Source organism: Oryzias latipes, chromosome 21, assembly GCF_053564925.1.
Source record: "Oryzias latipes strain Hd-rR chromosome 21, Olatipes_Hd-rR_3.1".
Lineage (NCBI taxonomy): Eukaryota > Metazoa > Chordata > Actinopteri > Beloniformes > Adrianichthyidae > Oryzias > Oryzias latipes.
The window spans coordinates 11190479-11210257 of NC_136257.1; the positions used below are offsets into that span (position 1 = coordinate 11190479).

At 38.7% G+C, this 19779-nt stretch overlaps 1 protein-coding gene across 1 annotated transcript in view; it reads left to right on the forward strand.

The window, feature by feature from the left end:
* Positions 1 to 345: 345 nt before the first annotated feature.
* Positions 346 to 19779, forward strand: part of spryd7b (SPRY domain containing 7b) — a 34417-nt gene continuing 14983 nt past the window's right edge. Inside the window, exon 1 of the mRNA XM_020713141.2 lies at positions 346 to 480. Coding sequence (XP_020568800.1) covers positions 384 to 480 — 97 coding nt within the window. The 5' untranslated portion in view covers positions 346 to 383. The remainder of the gene's footprint in view (positions 481 to 19779) is intronic.

Here is a 19779-nt window from a genome sequence, read left to right on the forward strand (position 1 = left end):
CGCGCGCGCTCGGACGCACCGATCACATCGGGACCTGGCTCTACGTCCTGCGCGGTCTTTTTCACTTTGAAAGGATGCTGGGCGCCCCGAACACGTGAGCCGCGCGGATGAAACCACTCAAACACGCGCGATTTGGATGAGGGGCTTCACTGCGCGCCGGAGATCTAGGCGGTTAAAGTGCGCTCAGATGTTGTTGTTTGTCTTTTTTTTCTCTCTCCCTCCCTCTCTCGGTCGCTCTGTGCTGCCACCGCTCCGCCCCCCCCCCCCGCCCCCCGCAACATTGACGCAACCAAACATACTGGAACAAAAGAAACAACTTCCTTGAAGCTTTGCTGAAACTGCACTTTGTCAGAGAATGGAAGCGTGCTGTTAAACTTCCCGGCATGGATGGAAACGTCGACGCGCGCAGGGTGTCACCGGCTTCCAGCGAGGGAGATGCGTGCGGGCGATCACTTCGGAACGCACCCAATCTGCAGCCAAGTAAGTGCCACGAAAACATTCACCGGAGTCATTTAGACTTTTGTAACCTCTCGACGAGGTGAGCGGCTGGGTCAAACCCCGCAAAGGCTCAACGATTTTGTGCAGCGGAATAAAGTTTTATTTTCCAGCCTGAATCGTGTGTGGATAAACGAAGCCTGTTTATTATTAAGCATGTTATTATTATGCATATGACACGTTTGAAGTGCGTTTAAACCATTGATGAGTAAACTGTCGCGTGCGCAAATGCTTTTATGTCGCTTTATGCAGACATGTTTGGTTTGGTGTAAATTGGGAGTGTGGGTGAATGATAGTACATCATCAACAGCAGTACATTCAGTCGCCGGCTCCGAGACAAACCCGGTGAATTAAACCAAGTCGTTTTAAACGAGACTTTCGTCAACGCGACGTCACGGCTTGAGGTGAAGAGCGCAACTTTGCGGTTTGATGCGGAGTTCGGGGCGCGCGCTCACTCGGCTTTTGTCGCCTCGGTGTTTTTACGGCACCGAACAAAGGGCTGGATGAAGTACTCGACTCGGCACGGAGCGTCGGTGGAGGGCAGGCGGGCTGTTTACAATAATAACACGATAGTCGTGACGTCACCACGACTGACAGCGACCTCGGCCAATCAGAGCGTCGCCCGGCCAACAGCAACACGCTATATTTGGAAGGGGGTTACATCATCGAGGCACAACAGAGGAGTGCTTAAGGTGGGACTTCCGCAGTAAATCTCAATTTGTAGTCCAGAAACAGGACAATGCACACAACAGTGATGTGTTAGAAGACTTTTATTGATGATTTAATAATTCTCTGAATTAGCTGGACTTGTTTGTTTTACTCACACTTTTTTTAACAAACAAGTTTTCCTCTGTTGAATAAATTAAGCATTGGGTAACACTTAATCAAATAAAATTCTGGACTGTCAAAAGAAAAGAAATAATGTTATAAGAATATCCTTTTGAGGAGGAAGCTGTTTTCAATGACTCCAAATCAGCTGAGCTGTTACATTTCATTGCAACTGCACAAATAACAGCGGCAATGACACAATGTAAAATAGATGGTGTGATACAGCAGCCATAATGTTTCCAGATGAGTTTGTGTTGGTACAAACCCATAGACATGACATTTAAAAAAAACTAAATTATCCCCAAATTTAAAAAAGTATTGTTTCCTCAAATTAATCATTTGTGGCAATAAATAAGTATTTTGTGCACATTTTGAGGCCAAAAATTTGCCTTTTGTGTGCCCAAATTAGCATTTTGTGCACAGAAACAAGTATTTTGTGGCCACAAATGAGTATTTTAGTGTTTTCATTTTTTACTGCAAATTTGTGTGTACAAAATGCTAATATGTTCCCAACAAAATACTAGTTTTAGTGCACAGTATACTACATTGTGCACACAACTTGCTAGCTTGTGCCCACAAAATGCCAGTTTGTCCCCCAAAAATGCTAATTTGTGTGCACAAAATACAAAAAATCCTACTTTATTAATTAAAAATGATCTAATATGCTAAAACTCTGTAATGCCTGCAAATAAGATCCCCCCCCTCAATTCATGCTGTGTTTAGTTTATTATAACATTGACTTAAGAGATACCTGTCACAAATTTACATGTTGAAGCTAAATTTTTTGTGCTTCTACTTTAGTCAAAATCTCTATTGTTGGCAACGTGCTCTGTGTCTTGAAGTTGTGTACAGTAAGCGCTGAGTGTTGAAGAACTAAACTGTCGCTTGATTCAAATAAATATTTTCTTCCATACTTAGAAAAGAAGATAGCAGAAACTTCATAATGAGGTAGTGTGATCTGACTTGCTACAATTTGGATAAACTTTTTTCACAATGATCTGTTTTTATTCTAATTAGGCTTTCAAAACTATGTCATATATATCTATATCAAATATCAAATATTTATCAAGACTGTAAAATAAAAGAGCAAAAATTTTGGTGTGCCTATGATGATGAATTAATTATTTGACAATATGTATGTTTATACTTTGACGGCTCAAGTAGATAGAAAAGTTTAGCTCCAAACACGAAGTGAAGCGTGAATGTGAAAATGGGTTGAAGAATGAAGACCTGCACTTTCACTCGAAGCACATTTCCACAACAAGCAAAGCACTTTGTAGTCTGTATGGACAATTTATTCCATATAGTCCTAACTTAACCTCTGGCATTGTTACATTGAGATAACAATGAATATTTACAAGATATATTTGACCAAATTTGTCAATATTTTACAAAATGCAACTTTTATGATTGGAAAAAAACTCCTGATTTTTAGAAAATTCAATGTTTCTCCCCAAACAGCAGAGAACGCCTTGCAAAGAAAAAGGATGCAGTGCAGACATTTTCTTTTGCCTGAGTCCAGTGGATTTGACCTGTGGAGTGAGCCTGTATTTTGTTTGGTCTTTGTGACATTTCTCTATGTGGCTTATCCTAAAACTACTCTATACACTGAATCTGTTCGGCCTCTTGATTATTTCTTAGTCCCTTGACGCCTATTGATGCAAATGTGGATGCAACCCTTTTGGCCCCAAATTGCCCTAATATCGCATCTCATTGAAGGCAAAAACATAAGTGATCTTATTTTTTTCATAACTGGAAATAAATGTAGGCACTAGGGGTTAAGCATTTTTTTGTCGTCGTTGCACAATATTAGATGACACATCCTATATTCAAATCAATTAACTTTCTCTTGTATTTTCTGCCAGTTTTTAGAGTAAGCTAAAGTGACAATTCAAGTAAAATTTCTTGAAATGGTTAATCATTTCATCAAAAAATGTTGTATTTCAGTTGGGGGGGGTTACTTTTGACCTAACCAAAACTTCCTTTCCAAATTACCGTTACTGGGTGGCAATGAACTGGTTCTTGTTTGTATGTGTGTCCTTATGGAGAGTTTGGTGAATAATTCGGTTATGGAAAAAGTACTACAACAGCAGGAAAACATCACGACTCGTGTTTTGCTAGTGAGACTTAAACGTGTCCTGGAGTATCTTTCCTTAAGATTGGAGTCAGAATGGAAGCTGTTTTACACAGGATGCAAAAACTCACATCACTGAGGTTATTATTCAGACCTTTTAGGCCTTGTGCACATAGACTGTAAAAACTGTTTTTACAGTCTATGCTTCTGCTTCACACCCTTCAGCGTCTTGGCAGAATACCTGATATTTATTTTGAAAAAGGTGTTATAACAGAACTGCATTCTATAAGAAATGTTTCTACTATGTTTTGTCACTCCTTTCTGAAGTTTTACAACACGTGAAAAGGCCAAAAGAACACTTTTCTTTGTTCTTACAAAACGCTCATTCTCATCAGTTCTTTTCGCCAGTGGACTCTCCAGACTTTTTCTCTCCATAATTGACCCCCATTAGGCCGCTCTATGAATTATGCCCACTTAATTTGATTGCTGTGTGAAAATCTGCATGGGAGTGTACAGAGGCAAACCAAAGGGGGGGGGGGCTTCTTTAACCGTGAAATTTGCTGCTGCAACATGTGACACTCGAGCAGTAGAAGTCTGTTATACGCTTCTGCCAGACATTTTGCTGGTCATGGGACTTCTTTTAAGGCAATGTCTGTTCGAAACGAAAGGCAACGTTTCAGTGGACACACACACACACACACATAGCAAATTTACATGTGAAGAAGCAAGCGGCATGTGTGCGTGTGTTTTATAGCAGCCAGGGGTTAATGTGACCACCTTGCAGCTCTTCTGGTACAAAGAGGTCAGAGGTCTGTGTTGCGTTTTCAGGATGACCTGCTAGTGACTATTAGCCATTGATAAATGTGATGTCCCACAAGTGTGCGGGCTGGACCCCTCCAAAGGGGGAGGTGTCACAACACGCCCCACGCTAACGTCCCAGCCGACCCCACCTCGACCAGTGTACACACACACAAACGCACACACTCTGCCCTGCTGACAGGAGCACAAGGGGGCAGCTGCTACAGATGTCTAAGAGGGGGAGGGGAGCTGCGGAGACGTCAATGGAGAGCCTCTGCAGTGTGGAGTTCTCTTTGGGGCTTATTGTATTCTCCAGAGACCGAGACTAAGGAATACGCCGTGTTAATAAAGTAAGCTCGTAGTCTTTTATACTCGGAGTGGAGCTCAGAGGGATTTGACTTTTGCTGCAAAGTGTCTAATGTTCCTAAAAGTCACAAGGGCTGACATTCAAAAGACGGACTTGGTGAAAAAGTGATCCGTCTCTCCAGAGTGTTTGTGAACAACGGAGAACTCTGCTGTGCATGGACATAAAGCATGACAAAAATGACATTTCATAACTTTGTGATGTGGCATGGGGACAAACACTTTTAAGGAGCATCTGCTGGTCCTAAGGTTAACATAAAAACTGCACACTGTTTATTTTAACTTTGACCTTATTTAGAAAAGTTTGGTGATTTCAGTCTGCCTTTTGCTAATATTTTAGGAATGTAAAAGAGACAAATAGGGGTTTGACAATTAATCCGCTGAATGGATGAACCTATTTCTATTCTTACGATCCAACCAGATCGATGTGTCTGAGGGAAGTTGTAAATCGAATCGACTATACCATTATAAAATCGGTTCAAAATGAAAAAAACGATCATACCTATATTGGGAAAATACCATGATTAATGGATTGAGGCCTGGCAGGTTGATTTTACTACAACATAAAAACGACAGTGTCATCACAGCGGACAACACGTGATGTCAGTAAAAAATGACCAGTCCATCATTCCAGTCCAATGTGTAGACTTTGAATTCAGCAAAGACACGTGACCATAAAGGGTGCTAGAATAATGTTCCTTTTGGATTATTTGGATGTGGAAAAACAACAGTGGGCTGAACTTTATAGAACTAAAATGTGAATGGATTTGACATGCATTCTTGTTTAATTGTTTGTTTGTGCACATATTTGATTTACACTTGATTATCTTGCAGGAAACACAAGAAATCTGGGTTTTTGGACTAAAGATGTCCTGGATGGATTTTAGGTTAGCGAATCAGGTTGTTCAAAATGAACCAATATCGATTGTAATTGTATCATCAATCACAAATTATGATATGAATCTAATCATTGTTAAAACGATTCTATTCACCCCTAAGAGATACAGTACAGACCAAAGGTTTTGACACACCTTCTCATTCATTTGAATGAGAAGGTGTGTCCAAACGTTTGGTCTGTACTGTACAAATCGAAAAAATTAATTGAGCACAGGGAGTGACAGCAGTATAGGTTTGAAACCATAGATACGGACAAGATAATGTTGGTGAAAAGGTATAAAATCGATTGGGAAGTGAAGAATCGGTTTCTGGCAAACTGTTAGTTTCTCTCCCTGAAGTGTCTCTGCTGTCTGCCTTTTTATGTTCACGTGATGCAAGCAAAAAGACGTTAACTTACAAGCTTGCTTTTACTACGTCGGGTCATTTACACATTTGTGTGTTGTGTGCACTAAACAATACCTGAATAAATCAAAATGACACTTTTTTTTTAACTACAAAGAACAAAGCAGTCTAAGAGACCCAAAATGTGAGGTTGTAATGTATGAAGCTGTTATGTTAAAGACATTTTGCTTTGTTGCCTAAAATAAAGAGTACCAGTAAGAAAAAATGTTTATTTTTTTTAAAAGGCATTCTCATTTATACTTTTAAATGCCAAATAAATAATATATATCTAGATTGTACCTGTTTAGGTAAAAGAATTGGAGTGGATCGTATCACCACAAAGTTAGTTAACTCTTTGATGGATCAATTTTTATTGAGATATTAGTGTCGAATCATGTGAGAGTGGAAAGATACCCTAAAACATTTTCTTGCTGTTTCTGATGCTCAGTTTTGCCTGATGTTAACCAGCTCGGGGTCTTGTGAAGGACCGTTGACGAAAGGAGAGGGAGAACCCCAGAAAAAGTGTAGAAGTAGCAGAGCCCTAACAGCCAAATATGTGGGCAAGTCATCGAACTTGAAATCAAATTACACTGAGAATAAAACTACACCATATTGGCCAAGCTGTGGCTGAAACATCTTGATAAGCGACACTGTGGCTCTTGTTCGTCCACCAGAAGACAAGGGAAAGGCCATGCTGGTCTTGTCCAACCTCATGAAGAGATGCATTATGATGTTATTTCATTTAGCTGTGGAAAGAAAAGAAAACCTGTGGGATTGCAGGGCCGTCTGAGTAGCATGGTTCATTTGTGTAGTAACATGTGACTTGTGTTTTCGTGAGTCATAAGGATCTCCTGCCTAATGGAAGGCAGTGTGTGCTCATGTGACGGTGACACAATGCAGGATGAACTGTATAGTATTCACTCAGCTCAGGTTGGCTACTGTTTTGGCTCAGCTATTTAGTACCCATATGCTTCTCTTCTTTTTTTCTAAATCGTTGCGATCCTGCTAGTTTCTGGCACACGTACATGTATGTCAACACTTTTTTTTTTGTGGTAAACTATCAAAACTTTGAGATTTTTATTTTATTTTCATATTCTAGTGTTTGATGCCCACATCATAATCTTCTCCTGCTCATTGCTGAGTTTTTGCTGGCTCATCTCTGCCTCTCCACATGCCTTTTTAACAACAAGGAGCTCCTCCTTGGGAGCTTCCTGTCCAAACCAGTTTATCTGTAAACAAATGTGTTTTTTTCCTCTCCACCCTATTGTCCACACCACACCAGAATGCATATACAATGGGCGCCCTCTCTCTCTCAGCCTGCCTGTGTGCTTCAGAATCTGAAAGTCTTACATGTATTTTCAGCAGTCTAGAAAAAGTTCCTCTTGCTCACAAGTTTACGAGACACGCACAAAAAAAACACATCGCCACCAGGGAAAAAAGACATCTGAGGTCTGAAATTGTGCAAAGATTTATTTTAAAAGACATGCAGTTATAAAATTAGTGGCATGCACTGGCCTGCATGTGTACTGGGACTTCTCCATGTCTGTTTTTGTCAGGATGATTTCAAATGATTTGTTCATAAGGAAAGCACTCACAGAAGCTATACCTAAATTCCTGCACAAGGCAAGCATAGCCAACTGATAAAATATTTTAAAAACATGATGCATCAGAAAAGAAAATGTAATTAATACCAGAAAAGGCAATGCGACGCTGGCGCAATTTGAGAAATCAATGTTCTTGTGCAAAGCAGGAAAAATAAGACAGAAAACTATGACCAAAAGGGAGGCTGTGTTTACTATCCCCTTTCTGCCTCACTAACCACACTCTTTTTTTGTTGTTTTCTCTCTTTCAGCATCATTCAGTTTGCATCTATGGCTTCAGAATTTTACATTATGGCCTGATTACTGTATATGCAGCAGATGTTATGCTACGCGAGCTGTCCTTTGATAGGCCGGCCTCACCCAAGACAAGCTTTGTTGAGCCAACTGTAAACAAAGTAAAAAATAGCAGTTTATTTCTCATACAAGGAATACATTTCAGTACTTCTGTCGGTGGTGTAAACTGCCCACAATGCGACTACAAGTCTTTTCTTGCCTGTTGTTGGTCGAAGCATCTTTTTTGTGAGATTGAACTCCATATTTCCTCTAATGCACCTATCAGATACTGAAAGACCCACTTTGATCATCTTTTGATTAATTTTAAAAGTGTTCCTAGTGGTCTTTTAATTATGCCATTTTAGCCTAAATCAAAAAACTGTGTCATAGTTTCTGCAGATTGGCAGGAGTTCAGTAGAATTTCACCTCTGAGTTGTAGGCAGGACTGTTGGTGCACAGAAACCCCACTTCCCCTCCTCGTCACCGAAATCTCTCTGTTAGACATACTTATACATACTCTCCCGCTAGCTTACAGCCCCTAATATCCCCAACTTAACATAACTGGTAGAACAAAAACGGCGAGCAATATTGGAGCTATCCAGCTGTACAGTTTTGAGCCAGATGCCAGCTCAAACAAACCAAACAAAACAACCTTATTCAAACTGCATTTTTTCATCTGTTCCTGATACACAATGATTTGAATAAAGAAATACTCAGATATGCAATTTGATAATGCATTTCATTTTTTTTATTTATGTCCTCCATTATCAGGAAAATGCCACAAGAAAATGTTAAAAACACCAAAAACAGATTTTCAGTAGAGTGGGTCTTTAAGTTATACATTTTTGTGCATTTAGTTAGGTTTGTAGAGGGGGTTTAGCTCGTGCTGGTTTGCAGCGCCTGCCGTCCGTGAAACCAGGGTTTGAATCCGGGCTGCTCCCTATTCCCTTCTCTGCTGCTGTGCCAGTCCCAAGCCCGATTGGATTGAGAGGGTTGCGTCAGGAAGGGCATCCGGCGTAAAAACTTTGCCAAGTTAACCACACGACTCATCCTCAAGGAAGGGTTGTTTTGCTGTGGCAACCCCTGATGGGAGAAAGTGAAAGAAGAATTAGGTTTGTAGAGGATTTTGGGAAATGAATGTACATTTTGGCCTGTATGAAAAGTTTAGGCAAGTCATGTACAACACCAGGAGTTTTGTAATCTCCTTTCCTTGGTGTGCTGTTTCTATCTTTCAACACAGATTGTGTGCTGGCCCCAAAAAGGTTTTGTCCATTTGGAAAGGTTCTCCTACACATTTAAAAAAAGAGAATAATATTCAGCGAGTGGCAGTGAAGTGGCATACTGATGACTAATTGGTGTCATCGTGGTGAAGCGCAGAGAGCTGCAACCTTGAGAATGAAACCAGCACACTGCTGTTTTGTTGTTGATTACTCTTAAAGCACACCACACATGAAACGCTCTCACAAGAGAACTTGTAGTTTGTTTATTTTATATGTTTTTATGGGTTATTTAAAATCAAGGCAGTTGACAGCACAAACACATGGTTGGACCTTAGATTAAAGGGCCTGTATTATGATTTTAGCTTTTATGTGTATTATGATGTTAATTTGACATAAAAAACAACCTAAAAGTGGTATTTTGATCCGTTCACACATTTAAAAATCTGTGCTCTGAGCACCAGTCCCCCCAAAGTATTTGGACCAATCATTGTCAACTGGTTTCAACAGGGCGGCGCAGGAAGCTATGGGTGACATCACACCTCGATTCGTCCATTTTTTTTGTAGTCTATGCAGCCCCTTTCTCCGCTGAGTTTGCGGCAATCTGCAAAAACGCTTTCATTGTATTTGCACAATTTGCACATCCACTTTTGCAAAAGTTCGGTTGTTGTTTGTTTTCGTGGGCAAACGCAGACGCTGCCAAGGCTGGCTTTAGGTTGATGTCATGAAATGAGAGTCACCCTCAAGGAGCAGGCTGGTGCCTCAGAGATTGAGTTGTCTTACATCTGCATAGGAGGATTCTTCTTCTTCTTACTGACCTTGAGACACTTAGGGCAGCAACAAAATCTTTCCATTTCTGATGGGTGAAGGTGAAGATGGTTCCCCAGGTGTGTCCAAATTCTTTCAGCACGGCTTCTACTGTTCAGCGCCAGGGGATCTTCAGTCATCCGTCCTCTTTTTCTTTTTCCATCCGGCGTCCAGTTTGTAGCTGTCTTTTTTCTTCACTGAGTACATATCCAATCCATGTCCAGCGTCTTTTGATGATAATTGTTGACAAATCTTCTTGATTGCTGCGGGACAATAAATCTTCATTAGAGATCTTTCGGGGCCAGAAAATTCTTAATATCTTCCTCAAATTTCTAGTGTGGAAGTTAGAGAGTTTTGTCAAGTCTTGCTGTGTATGAAATATGAGTTATTTTTGCAATTCATTTTCCTAAAGAAAAATCATTTTTCATAAATAGCCGTTCTTTAATGTGCCAAAGGGTAACATGTTATCATATATATATGGAAATGGTTTAATCTGAAAAGCTTAAGAAAAACATGATAAAGGCCGTTCCAATCATCTTTTGATCCATTTTCAAAGCGTTCCCAGTGGTCTTTCAATTACGATTACGCTGTTTTTAGCCAAAAACAAAAACCTGTGTTGGTTTTTTTAGGACATAGTTTCTGCAGAGCGGCAGGAGTTCATTAGAAGTTCACCTCTGTGGGTGCTACAATTCACACGTAAGCCTGTGCTTATTTCCCATCATTTCCCCCTTTGTTTACACGCTCTCCTGCTAGCTTACAGCCCCTCATAACTCTGACCGAACATTATAAGTGCAACAGAAATGGCGAGCAATACTAGAGCTATCAAGCAGTTCTGAGCCAGATACCAGCTCAGACCAGGAAAACAAGGATGTACGTGGATCTATTTGTCTGCAAGTGAATGCATCAGAATGGAGCGGAGCAGGGAGCTTGTTGCTTGTAAATTTTACATCACATCTACTAGAGTTTTCCAGCTTCATTTTCTGCCTCGGATTCACAACAATTTGAATGAATGAAGAAATACTAATAATTTAATTTTGAGATTACTTGCTTAATAAATGTCCTCCATAATGAGAAAAATGCCTCAAGTACATGTTAAAAAGCTCAAAAACACAATTTGAGGCATGTAGAAAAGCCTGTCTTTTTCTTAGTAAGGCCACATTGGCAACAAATTTCTCATTATAATCTTTACAGTTATTCAAATAAAAGTTGTTTTGACTTGACTATGGTGTTAGCGAAGTTATTCGTGCTTGATCGAAGCCTTGGTTTGAAATAAGTTGTATCAGTTACGTGTCAGTTACTCCCGCTTGCGTCGCCGCGGGCCTGAAGGGGTTAACTTGTCTCCCGGTTGATAGCTGCGGTGGGCTGCGAGTGCATTCTCAGCGTCCAATCAGCGGCGCCGAATCCCCTTCGCATCGAGCCAATAAGGAGAATGGGAGGCTCTATCGAATTTGAATGAGGAGTGTATCTTTCGGCGCCATTTTCGAGTGAGCAGCGATTGCCTCAACAGCTGCGGGGAGAGGATGCTGCGAATGTAGAGAGCTGCTGCTGAGACGGAGGAGGGGGGCTGAGAGAGACCAAGAGATAAAACTGCGCTTTTAAAAGACACGAGGAGGGGGGACAGCTTTCATTTCCAGCGAAGACTCAGGTAATCGCGGACGTGCGCCGGTGCGCTCATTTCAAACGGACCGACCGACAAGAGGAATAGGTGGTAAACAGAAGAGACCCACTGTGGCGGGAGACGTTAGCCATTTGGCCAGCTTTGGCAGGCTCTACTACTCATAGCTACTAGCATGCTAATTTAGCGGGCTAACAGGGATTTCTGACTTTGGTGCGCGAGAGGAAAAAAATCGCTCATACAGCAGGGTGTTTCGGGGGGAGGGGAGCGGAGTGCGGGGGGCTAGACTATACGTATATTTATATAAGATTGTGCCACATAAGAAAACTGGGAACTTTAATGTACTGTGTCAAAGTTAAAGTATGGTGGAGGTTTTTTTTAGTTGGCATTTGGAGCCCGGTTTTGAGCGGGAGCAGCAAAGCAGCCGGGCTCGAGCGCAGGAGAAACGGCAGTGTCAACAAATGCACACGGCACCTACAGTGGCTTAGGAGGGAAGAGGGGAAAAAAATTAAATAAGACACCGGGACGCGCACGGTGCCTTTGAGGGGCAAATGCATTTGACAAAGCTCGTTGATAATTTTTATTATTTTTTAAAAATTCTTATTTTGGCATTAACGTGAAATTCTCGTTGATAGAGAAGGAGGTTGTTCCCCCCTGACGATCATACCCGTGTTTTGAAGTTGCTCTCGCTGAAGGCAGCCGTTGGTGCCGGAATTAATCATTTCTTTTTTTTCCAGCGTTCCGGAGGGTTTCGAGGTGATAAAGATGCGAACAGATGACCGTTAGATGATCGATGTGGCTCCCTGCCAAGTCACTACAATCGCTAACTTCAAACAGCTTCACTTTCAAAAAAGCTGTCTAAAGATGTAGGCGAGAAGCTGTCATAGCCTTAAACGACATTAGTGAAGAAGTTTGTTGGTAAAGAAAAAAAAAATCGAACCTAGTTTTTGGCGCTGCTTTTGGCTCAGTGTGACGTTGGATTTTTTTTTTCTTTCTCTAACGCTGTTTGATGCAGAACACTTTCAGGCTTTTCTGGCTTCTCCCCCCCTTTTTGCCCATGTTGCCATTTCTGTGCCTTGAGATTAAATTGAAGTTCAGCGTATGACGAAGGCACATTTCAAAGTAAGAGCTGGTGCTAAAAATTATGCTTGCTGAGGGGGAAAAATGCGCATTTTTCTAGACTTTTTAGTACGAACAAGACTACTAGACTAATGTAGCTTATAAGAGAAAAAGATAGGTTCCATATAATAATGTCTAAATCCGCCCCTTCTACTTCCTTGTAAGAGGGGATCGGTTTAATGTGTTACATAATGCGAGGCCTTCCCATCTTCTACTTTTTCCTGTTGTTCTAACACATAAGTAAAATCTAGAAATGTTATTTTGAAAAATATTTTTCGGGTTAAATTAGGAACTCAAACAATTTCTTTGCTCTAACTGCCACTTCAAAGCTTTAATTTGACACATGACAATTTCTCATGTTTTTTTTTTCCTTGGATTTTTTTTTTTCTGCGTATGTTTTTCAGTGTCATTGTCAGGAGTTGCGCTTTTTTATTTTTTCTAATTATTGTGTACTGGAGAAAAATTCTCCAAAAATGGCAGATGAGTGTTTTAGTGGACTTGCAGGTTGTGCTCTTGATGCAAAAATGTAAACTATATGGCACGACATTGTGAAACTTGTCCAGCTCATTTAGTAATATTATTTTTATCTTTGCGGGCGTTTAGCTGAGTAAGATGTAACCTACTCTGGCATGATGAAAAGACCTTTTACAGACAAATATCAAAAGTAGTATTATACTAAAGTGGGAGATTACAGTACAATTATATTTGGTGGTTCTGACAAGTAAACTTGTGGGTAGTGTTTTTAAAGGCTTCAAATTATTATATTAGAACCATAAAATGTGTCATGCATGTGATTATTTGCTTATGGGTGGAAAAAACATGTTTGGTGTAAAGTGTATGATCAAGATACACTTGCACCAGGCTTCCATTTTACTTCAAGGGTCACATTTTCTTGCCCTGTTTCTACATGTAATTGTTTGTACGCTTTTTGTTATTTTTTTCTAATTTAGTTGTTTAGTGATAATCATAGTTTATTGATTTGTAGTGAAATAAATAGTATAGTGTGTGTTTGAAAATTAAGTGTACTTCATTTTTGGTAATGTGGTGCACACTTGTGCCTTGCTTACATTATTGTTTGCTTTCTTTGTGATAGCTACTCATTGTTTTTGATCGATGGGAACTAATGAGCTTAAATATGCTTTTCTGAGCTAAAACTCAGAAGGACCTCGTCACACACAGTCGTGTCAGCTCAGTTTACTTTTTTATGGAAGTCTGAATATTAAAAAATTAAATGGGGAGCAATTTATCATAAAATAAAAATTGAAACTTTTTTATTATTGTTGTTTTTTTCTTGAAATATACATGCATTATGAAATATTTTTGATTAAATTATTATATGCTTTCGACTGTTTTAGTGATCTTTTAAAATTATTTTTAATTTGTCAGTTGCAGTAATGCCATGTATTGCTTCTGATTTTGGAAAAAAAAATGTAGATGTGTTATAAGTACTTTTTATAAGTAGTTTTCACACGGGTACTTTGATGTCTGACCAACTCCTGTAATGTGTACTTACTCCAGCCTAAATAGCTGCAATTAATTTTAATTATTTAAAAAAAAAAGTGCAATAGAAAGAAAATATAAATAAAAACACAAATTAATTTTTTGTGGATTTTTAAGAAGATTTTAGTACACACAGAGTATTCCTGGTTGTGTACTTTATAAGCTACAGGTTCATGTCTCTCCTCCATTCTTGAGTATTTACCTTGAAGTCTCGTCATAATGCAACGTTGTGCTGTTTCAGATTGTCCACATGACATTCTGTGACTCATCATTCTGTCTTCTCAGACCCCTCTGGCAAAATGGGCTCCCACCCCCATTTCCTGGTGAAACTGTGCCTCTCTTCATGTACTTGCTTACATGTGTTGTAGCCAGACTGCAGAGACACCCCCCACCCCACCCTTCTCTTCCTCCTTTTTGCACCACTCAGCACAAACTATAGTATTCAAATTTGCTGTGATAGAAACAGGTTTTCATGAGTCTTGCTGCTTGTTTTCCAGGTGTAGAATCGTGAGTCAGTTCGCTGTCTGTGCAGCTTCAAACAGAAGCTGTTAAATAATCAGTTAGCTTCCCTGTACACATTATTCAAGTTCTGCAATCATTTGGATAGTGGTCCGTTAAGCCTCAGATTTGGATGTTATCTTGGGGGCGGGTAAAAAAGTCTGTTTTTGTATGATGGGTCTTACCCTAAAGTTAGTTTAGGGTAATTTCAGTAATGGCAGCCGAGCAGCAAATGAGAGTACCAGGTTCTTTCATGCTTCCTTATAGGATTTGTTTTGCTTTTTTTGTAGTCATTTTAATGTGTGTGTGTGTAGATGCTAATTGACTTTTGGTGGTTACAGGTGATTGTAGTTATAGAGTAAATAATTGAAGGTTGTTGCATATGTAACTACATGTCAGTTTGTGTGCCGGTGCTGGCGCACATCCTTCATAAATTACATTTTAAGGAGTGCTTCCTGACAGTTGGATACCTTCCCCAAATGGCAACCAGATTTCTCTTCACTATATACCTTTATTTATTTATTTTTACATTAGGTAAACATATTTTTAAGTATCTTATTTTTTTTTTTTTGATATTGGTTTTTAGTGAACGATGACCTACAGATTTTGGTGGGTTTTTTATTTTGTTTATTGACCTATTTATTTTAAGCAGGCGCAAAAAAATAGAAACGTTTTGTTTTGACAGAGGATTTTTTTTTAAATCATCACATCCTTTCAAAATCATTTGGTTCATTTCCAGCAGTAAGATCAATGAGTTGAATCATTTGAATCATTTCTACTTTTCACTATACAAATATTAACAATTGTATAACACAAAAAAGGATTAAAAAAACAGGGGAAAAATATATTTTAATAATCACGTAATTCCTTTTTTTTGACAAGACTAGTTTTTTTCTCTTGTGAATTACCTGTGTTTTTGTGTGTGTGTGTGTGTTTGACATTATTAAAAAAATACAGTAAATTCTGTTCTACAAAATCTACCATGTCTTTAATCGTATTATCATTCGTCCCAGTTGTCTGTGGTAAACACGCTTTATAGGGTGAATGAGGAATTTAAGTTGTAATTGTTACAAAAATAAATTTTTGTCTGTGGCTTCCAGTAACTGATTCACAAGTGTATATTCTTGTGTTCCATTTCTCAATTTCCCACCCTGCTTCTTCTTTTGCCCGTTATGCATGTAAACACGTATTTGCAACAGACACCAACACACATTTCATTCATTTGCTGGCTGTTTTGTGGCAATATTTGACAAAAATGTTTAAATACAAATTTTTATCATTTTAAAATGTCGCGTATAAACTGATTTTGAGGAAGTTCTGTTTGTCTGAAGTGAAGTAGACAAAAAATGATGGCAATGAGTATTTCTACTTAAAAAAATACACTATTGTGGATTCAGGCACAATATTTGATTGTTTTTGGTAAAACTTTTAGATAATAAACACATTGGGGGTGTTGAAGGGAACAAACATGGCTGAGCTTTGAGGATGTCCTACAAGTGCATAAATTTTTTTTTTAAATAAAATATTATGAATATACATAACGAACCGTCATCCTAGTAGCTGTTACATATGCAAACAGTAATTAAATTAAAATACGTATTTTGTCAAATTAGTTTTATTTCCCCCCAAATTATCTTAAGGTTAGTCTCTCATTTTCAGTTAAATTGAAATTTCATGGTATATCTGATGATCCTGAAGTGTTCCATTGTTTACCCTTCTTGGAAAAGCTGGTGTGTGTTTGTGTGAACTTACTTGTGGATCATCTGCACATTTGGCTTCCTATCTTCAGCTTTGTCAGATGTATCTCAGTTCATCTGACAAAAGTTTGGCGGCAGCTCCCAGAGAATCTGTGAACCCCTCCCTGCCTGTTCCAATGCTGTGCTTGTTTAACTGGGTGTGTAAATGTAGCCCGCTTCTCTTGGATTAACACATGCCATCAGAGCACCTGCGTTTTGTTCTGATGTTTCACATTGGTAGCATCCCCGCGCACTTCACATCACTTAAACTGCTTATAGATGCCAACATCATCTTTCATACACACACACATTCACATTCTCTTTTGAATGATATCCAGTTAATGTATTTGACACAAAGATAGGAGGAATGCATTAATAAAATGTTCTTCCACTTGAAGAAAAAACATTTATTTACATTTTTTTAACTGTAACTGTTAGCAGTGTGTACTTGGAAATCTGAATTTAGAGGTTTTCTGAAGAAAATTGTTTAGTTTTTTGAACACTAATCTTTATACAAGTACAAATATTTTGTCACATTTTTATGTTTTTTTGTTTTTTTTTTTTCTTCAAATTTCCCCCAAAGTGAATGATGTCAATAGAAATGTGTCATTTTGTTCGTGCAACACAAGTACAATCTGTAAAACACTGAAGCCTAGACGGCTTGATCTGGGGAGGCGATGGGCTGTCATGTCCACGTCCCTGAACTCGGCAGGATGTAAGAGGTTACTTGACCTTTCAACCTCAAGGTCAGGTGACTCTTTGAGGGCATTTTTTGTGGAGCAAGTGTCAGGAACGGGTTAAAAAGCCTGCACGGAGAAGGTGGCATGTCTGGACATGCTTTCTTAAAAGAGAAGAAGAAAAATAGAGAGGTTAGAACCCCAGATGTCAACAGTTTTCAACTTGACTTGTAATGGATTAATGAATTGAGAAGGGAATGGTGCAGCCTACCTGCTATTGTGTTCCTGAGTAACTTAAAAAAAAAAAATTAAATCAAGTTATTTTGTTGATTTTTGTTTTGTGAGGTCAGCCTTAAACATCCTTATCAACCTTTTTTTTAATTAAGATGCATCGTGGCTTGTTCTTGCTGTGTCTGACTCTGCCACTTTGAGCTGTGCTCTCACACCAGTTTTCTATTTTCTCTGACCCAACAAATTTCACCTGCCGATATTTCTGTTTAGATAAAACTGAAAGTTTTAACTAATGCTAATTCCTCCTTTTTTTTATATTAATGATTTGTGATCTGTAATATTTTTTGGAAAACATGTATTTTTTTACCATTTATAAATTTCACATGTTTACTCTTTTTAGACATAGGTTTTGTGCAACATAATATTTATGACTGTCTTTATCATTTCTGGTGCCTTTATTTATTTATTGCCAAAATCTGATTTGTAGATTAAACTGATGCCTTTCCTTGTTCCTGCTAATGTTTTTTATTCTGTAAATAGTTAAATCTGTGGACCAGGTTATTTTGAGTTATGTTGAACTGTTGCAAAGAAAACGATTTCTGTGTTTGTTAGAAAAGACGAAGAAACTCTTCGTCTTCTGTTCCTAATGAGTTTTTTTATTTGAGCGGTTTAATTTAGATAACAAAAAATTAACTAATCCCAAAAAATGTAGATTCTTTTGAGTAAAATGAATCATCTAAGCCAGGACAGAGCTGGTGTGTGAGAGAGATTGGAAAATAAAGAACTACATGACTTATCAGGGCTTGTTAGAGGGGAAGTGTGTTGGATATATTATTAGATTCTGGCTTTCAGGTCCATTTCAGTCTACGGCTATAATTATTGGTCCATTGAGACCTCTAGTGGCAGTGCAATTGTTACATACAATTTCTTAAGATTAAAGGAACTGCAAAAGTTCAAATCTTTTATGTTATGGCTCTTTTATAAAATCTTGTGGTTGTTTTTTCCCTCTCGAGGTCAAATGTGAAACAGCAGGCCTGACTTAAGTGAGCATTAGTGTCTCTGCTTTCTCACCACATAGCAAATGTGTTGAAATCCACTCCAAGTTGCTTTGAATTACCTTACTTCAGATTCTTTACATTTTTTGCTGCATTTTAGCGTTTAATACAATTTTTTCAGTAAATGTCACCGTGTGTACACTAGGGATGCAACAATTCACTTCCCCCACCATTCGGCCCAAACCTCAAATTTTTTGTACGTCAAACTACCAACTAAAAATCTGAAAAACCTTTTTTAATTAGCAAATAACAACCTTTTTAATTTAGCTTATACTAACCTTGGTGTAATGGATAAAAAAAAATTCTAAAATTTAGTACAAGACGCTGTTATGCAGGAGGGATGCAGCGATCCACTTTCCCAATGATTCCGCTCAATGGTGTGGAATAAGATTGGGTTTCAAACCGAGAACTGCGGCATCCCTATAGTGTGCACATCATCCTGGTTTCTGCAGAACAAAGCAGCTTATTTGATCAAGCTTTCAGCAAGGAAAACTGTCGAAATATTTGTCACTGAAAATGGAAATTCCTCTTTTTGTACCACTTAATATCCATTGCTGATGGGTAATGTTTTCCATAACCAGCCTTTCGTAAGTGGTGTGAAAGTTTTAAAAACAACCTTTTGTCTAAAACATTACTAATGTTTTATAATAGATATGAACTGGCAGCAGCACGTTTCAGATTGTGTCAAATTTGACTATATATACATATATATATAAAGTGTTGATTAAATTTTCCTCTAAAACTAAATAAACTATAAAATAACTACCACTTTCCCAGCTTTGTTCCATTTAATGGGGAATCTTGATACATAGTGGTCAGTGGTGTGCCTGCATTAATACTGTGTGTAAATAGCAACTGAGACCCATGTTTTACATCACATTGCTCCTTTGTGTTGAGCTGTAACTTTATGGACACCATTGTTTTGTCATTAAAAGCAGGCTAACCGCACAACGATTAAAACCTCATGATCCTATGCAGCAAAAAGCCTTTTCGCATTGAAATGAAGCATGCGGATAGCCACACTCTTTGGTCTTTAGCTTTAAAACGCATCACCATTTTCTAACATCTTTGAATAATTTGCACTACAGTCAATTCTTTTCAGCTTAATGTGGTTTTGGAATAAACCGCACGTGCTGCACTGCTGTGAACGTTGTTCCAGTTCCCGCTGATAGCAGACTCCACATCACAATTATGAAAAAGATATGATATCAGTCTGTCATTTGTCTATAGCCGGGTATTTAGAGAAAAAAAAAATGTTCTAGCTTTACGTTTCTATTTGGAGCTCCTTACAGGCGGTGTATTCAGTGATTTTGTGTTTACAACTGCAAATATGAATCAACTCTGATCCGATTTCAACACATATTCCAAACTTAAGCTGGAGGGAGGAGGAGGGCTGAGTGCCACTGTTTTCAAAGTGGTGTAACTCTGAGGGTGGGATGCTTCCATCAACCTTTTCTCTGTTGCTTTCTGATGGCCTGATATACTTTCATTAAACTTTCTTTCCTTTCTGTTTTCCAGATGGAGATCCTCCGAAGTATTCAGAAGAGGGTGGACACTCTAAATCGTTCATCACACTATTTGTACAGATGCTTGTTGAAATTCGTCGTCTGTAAA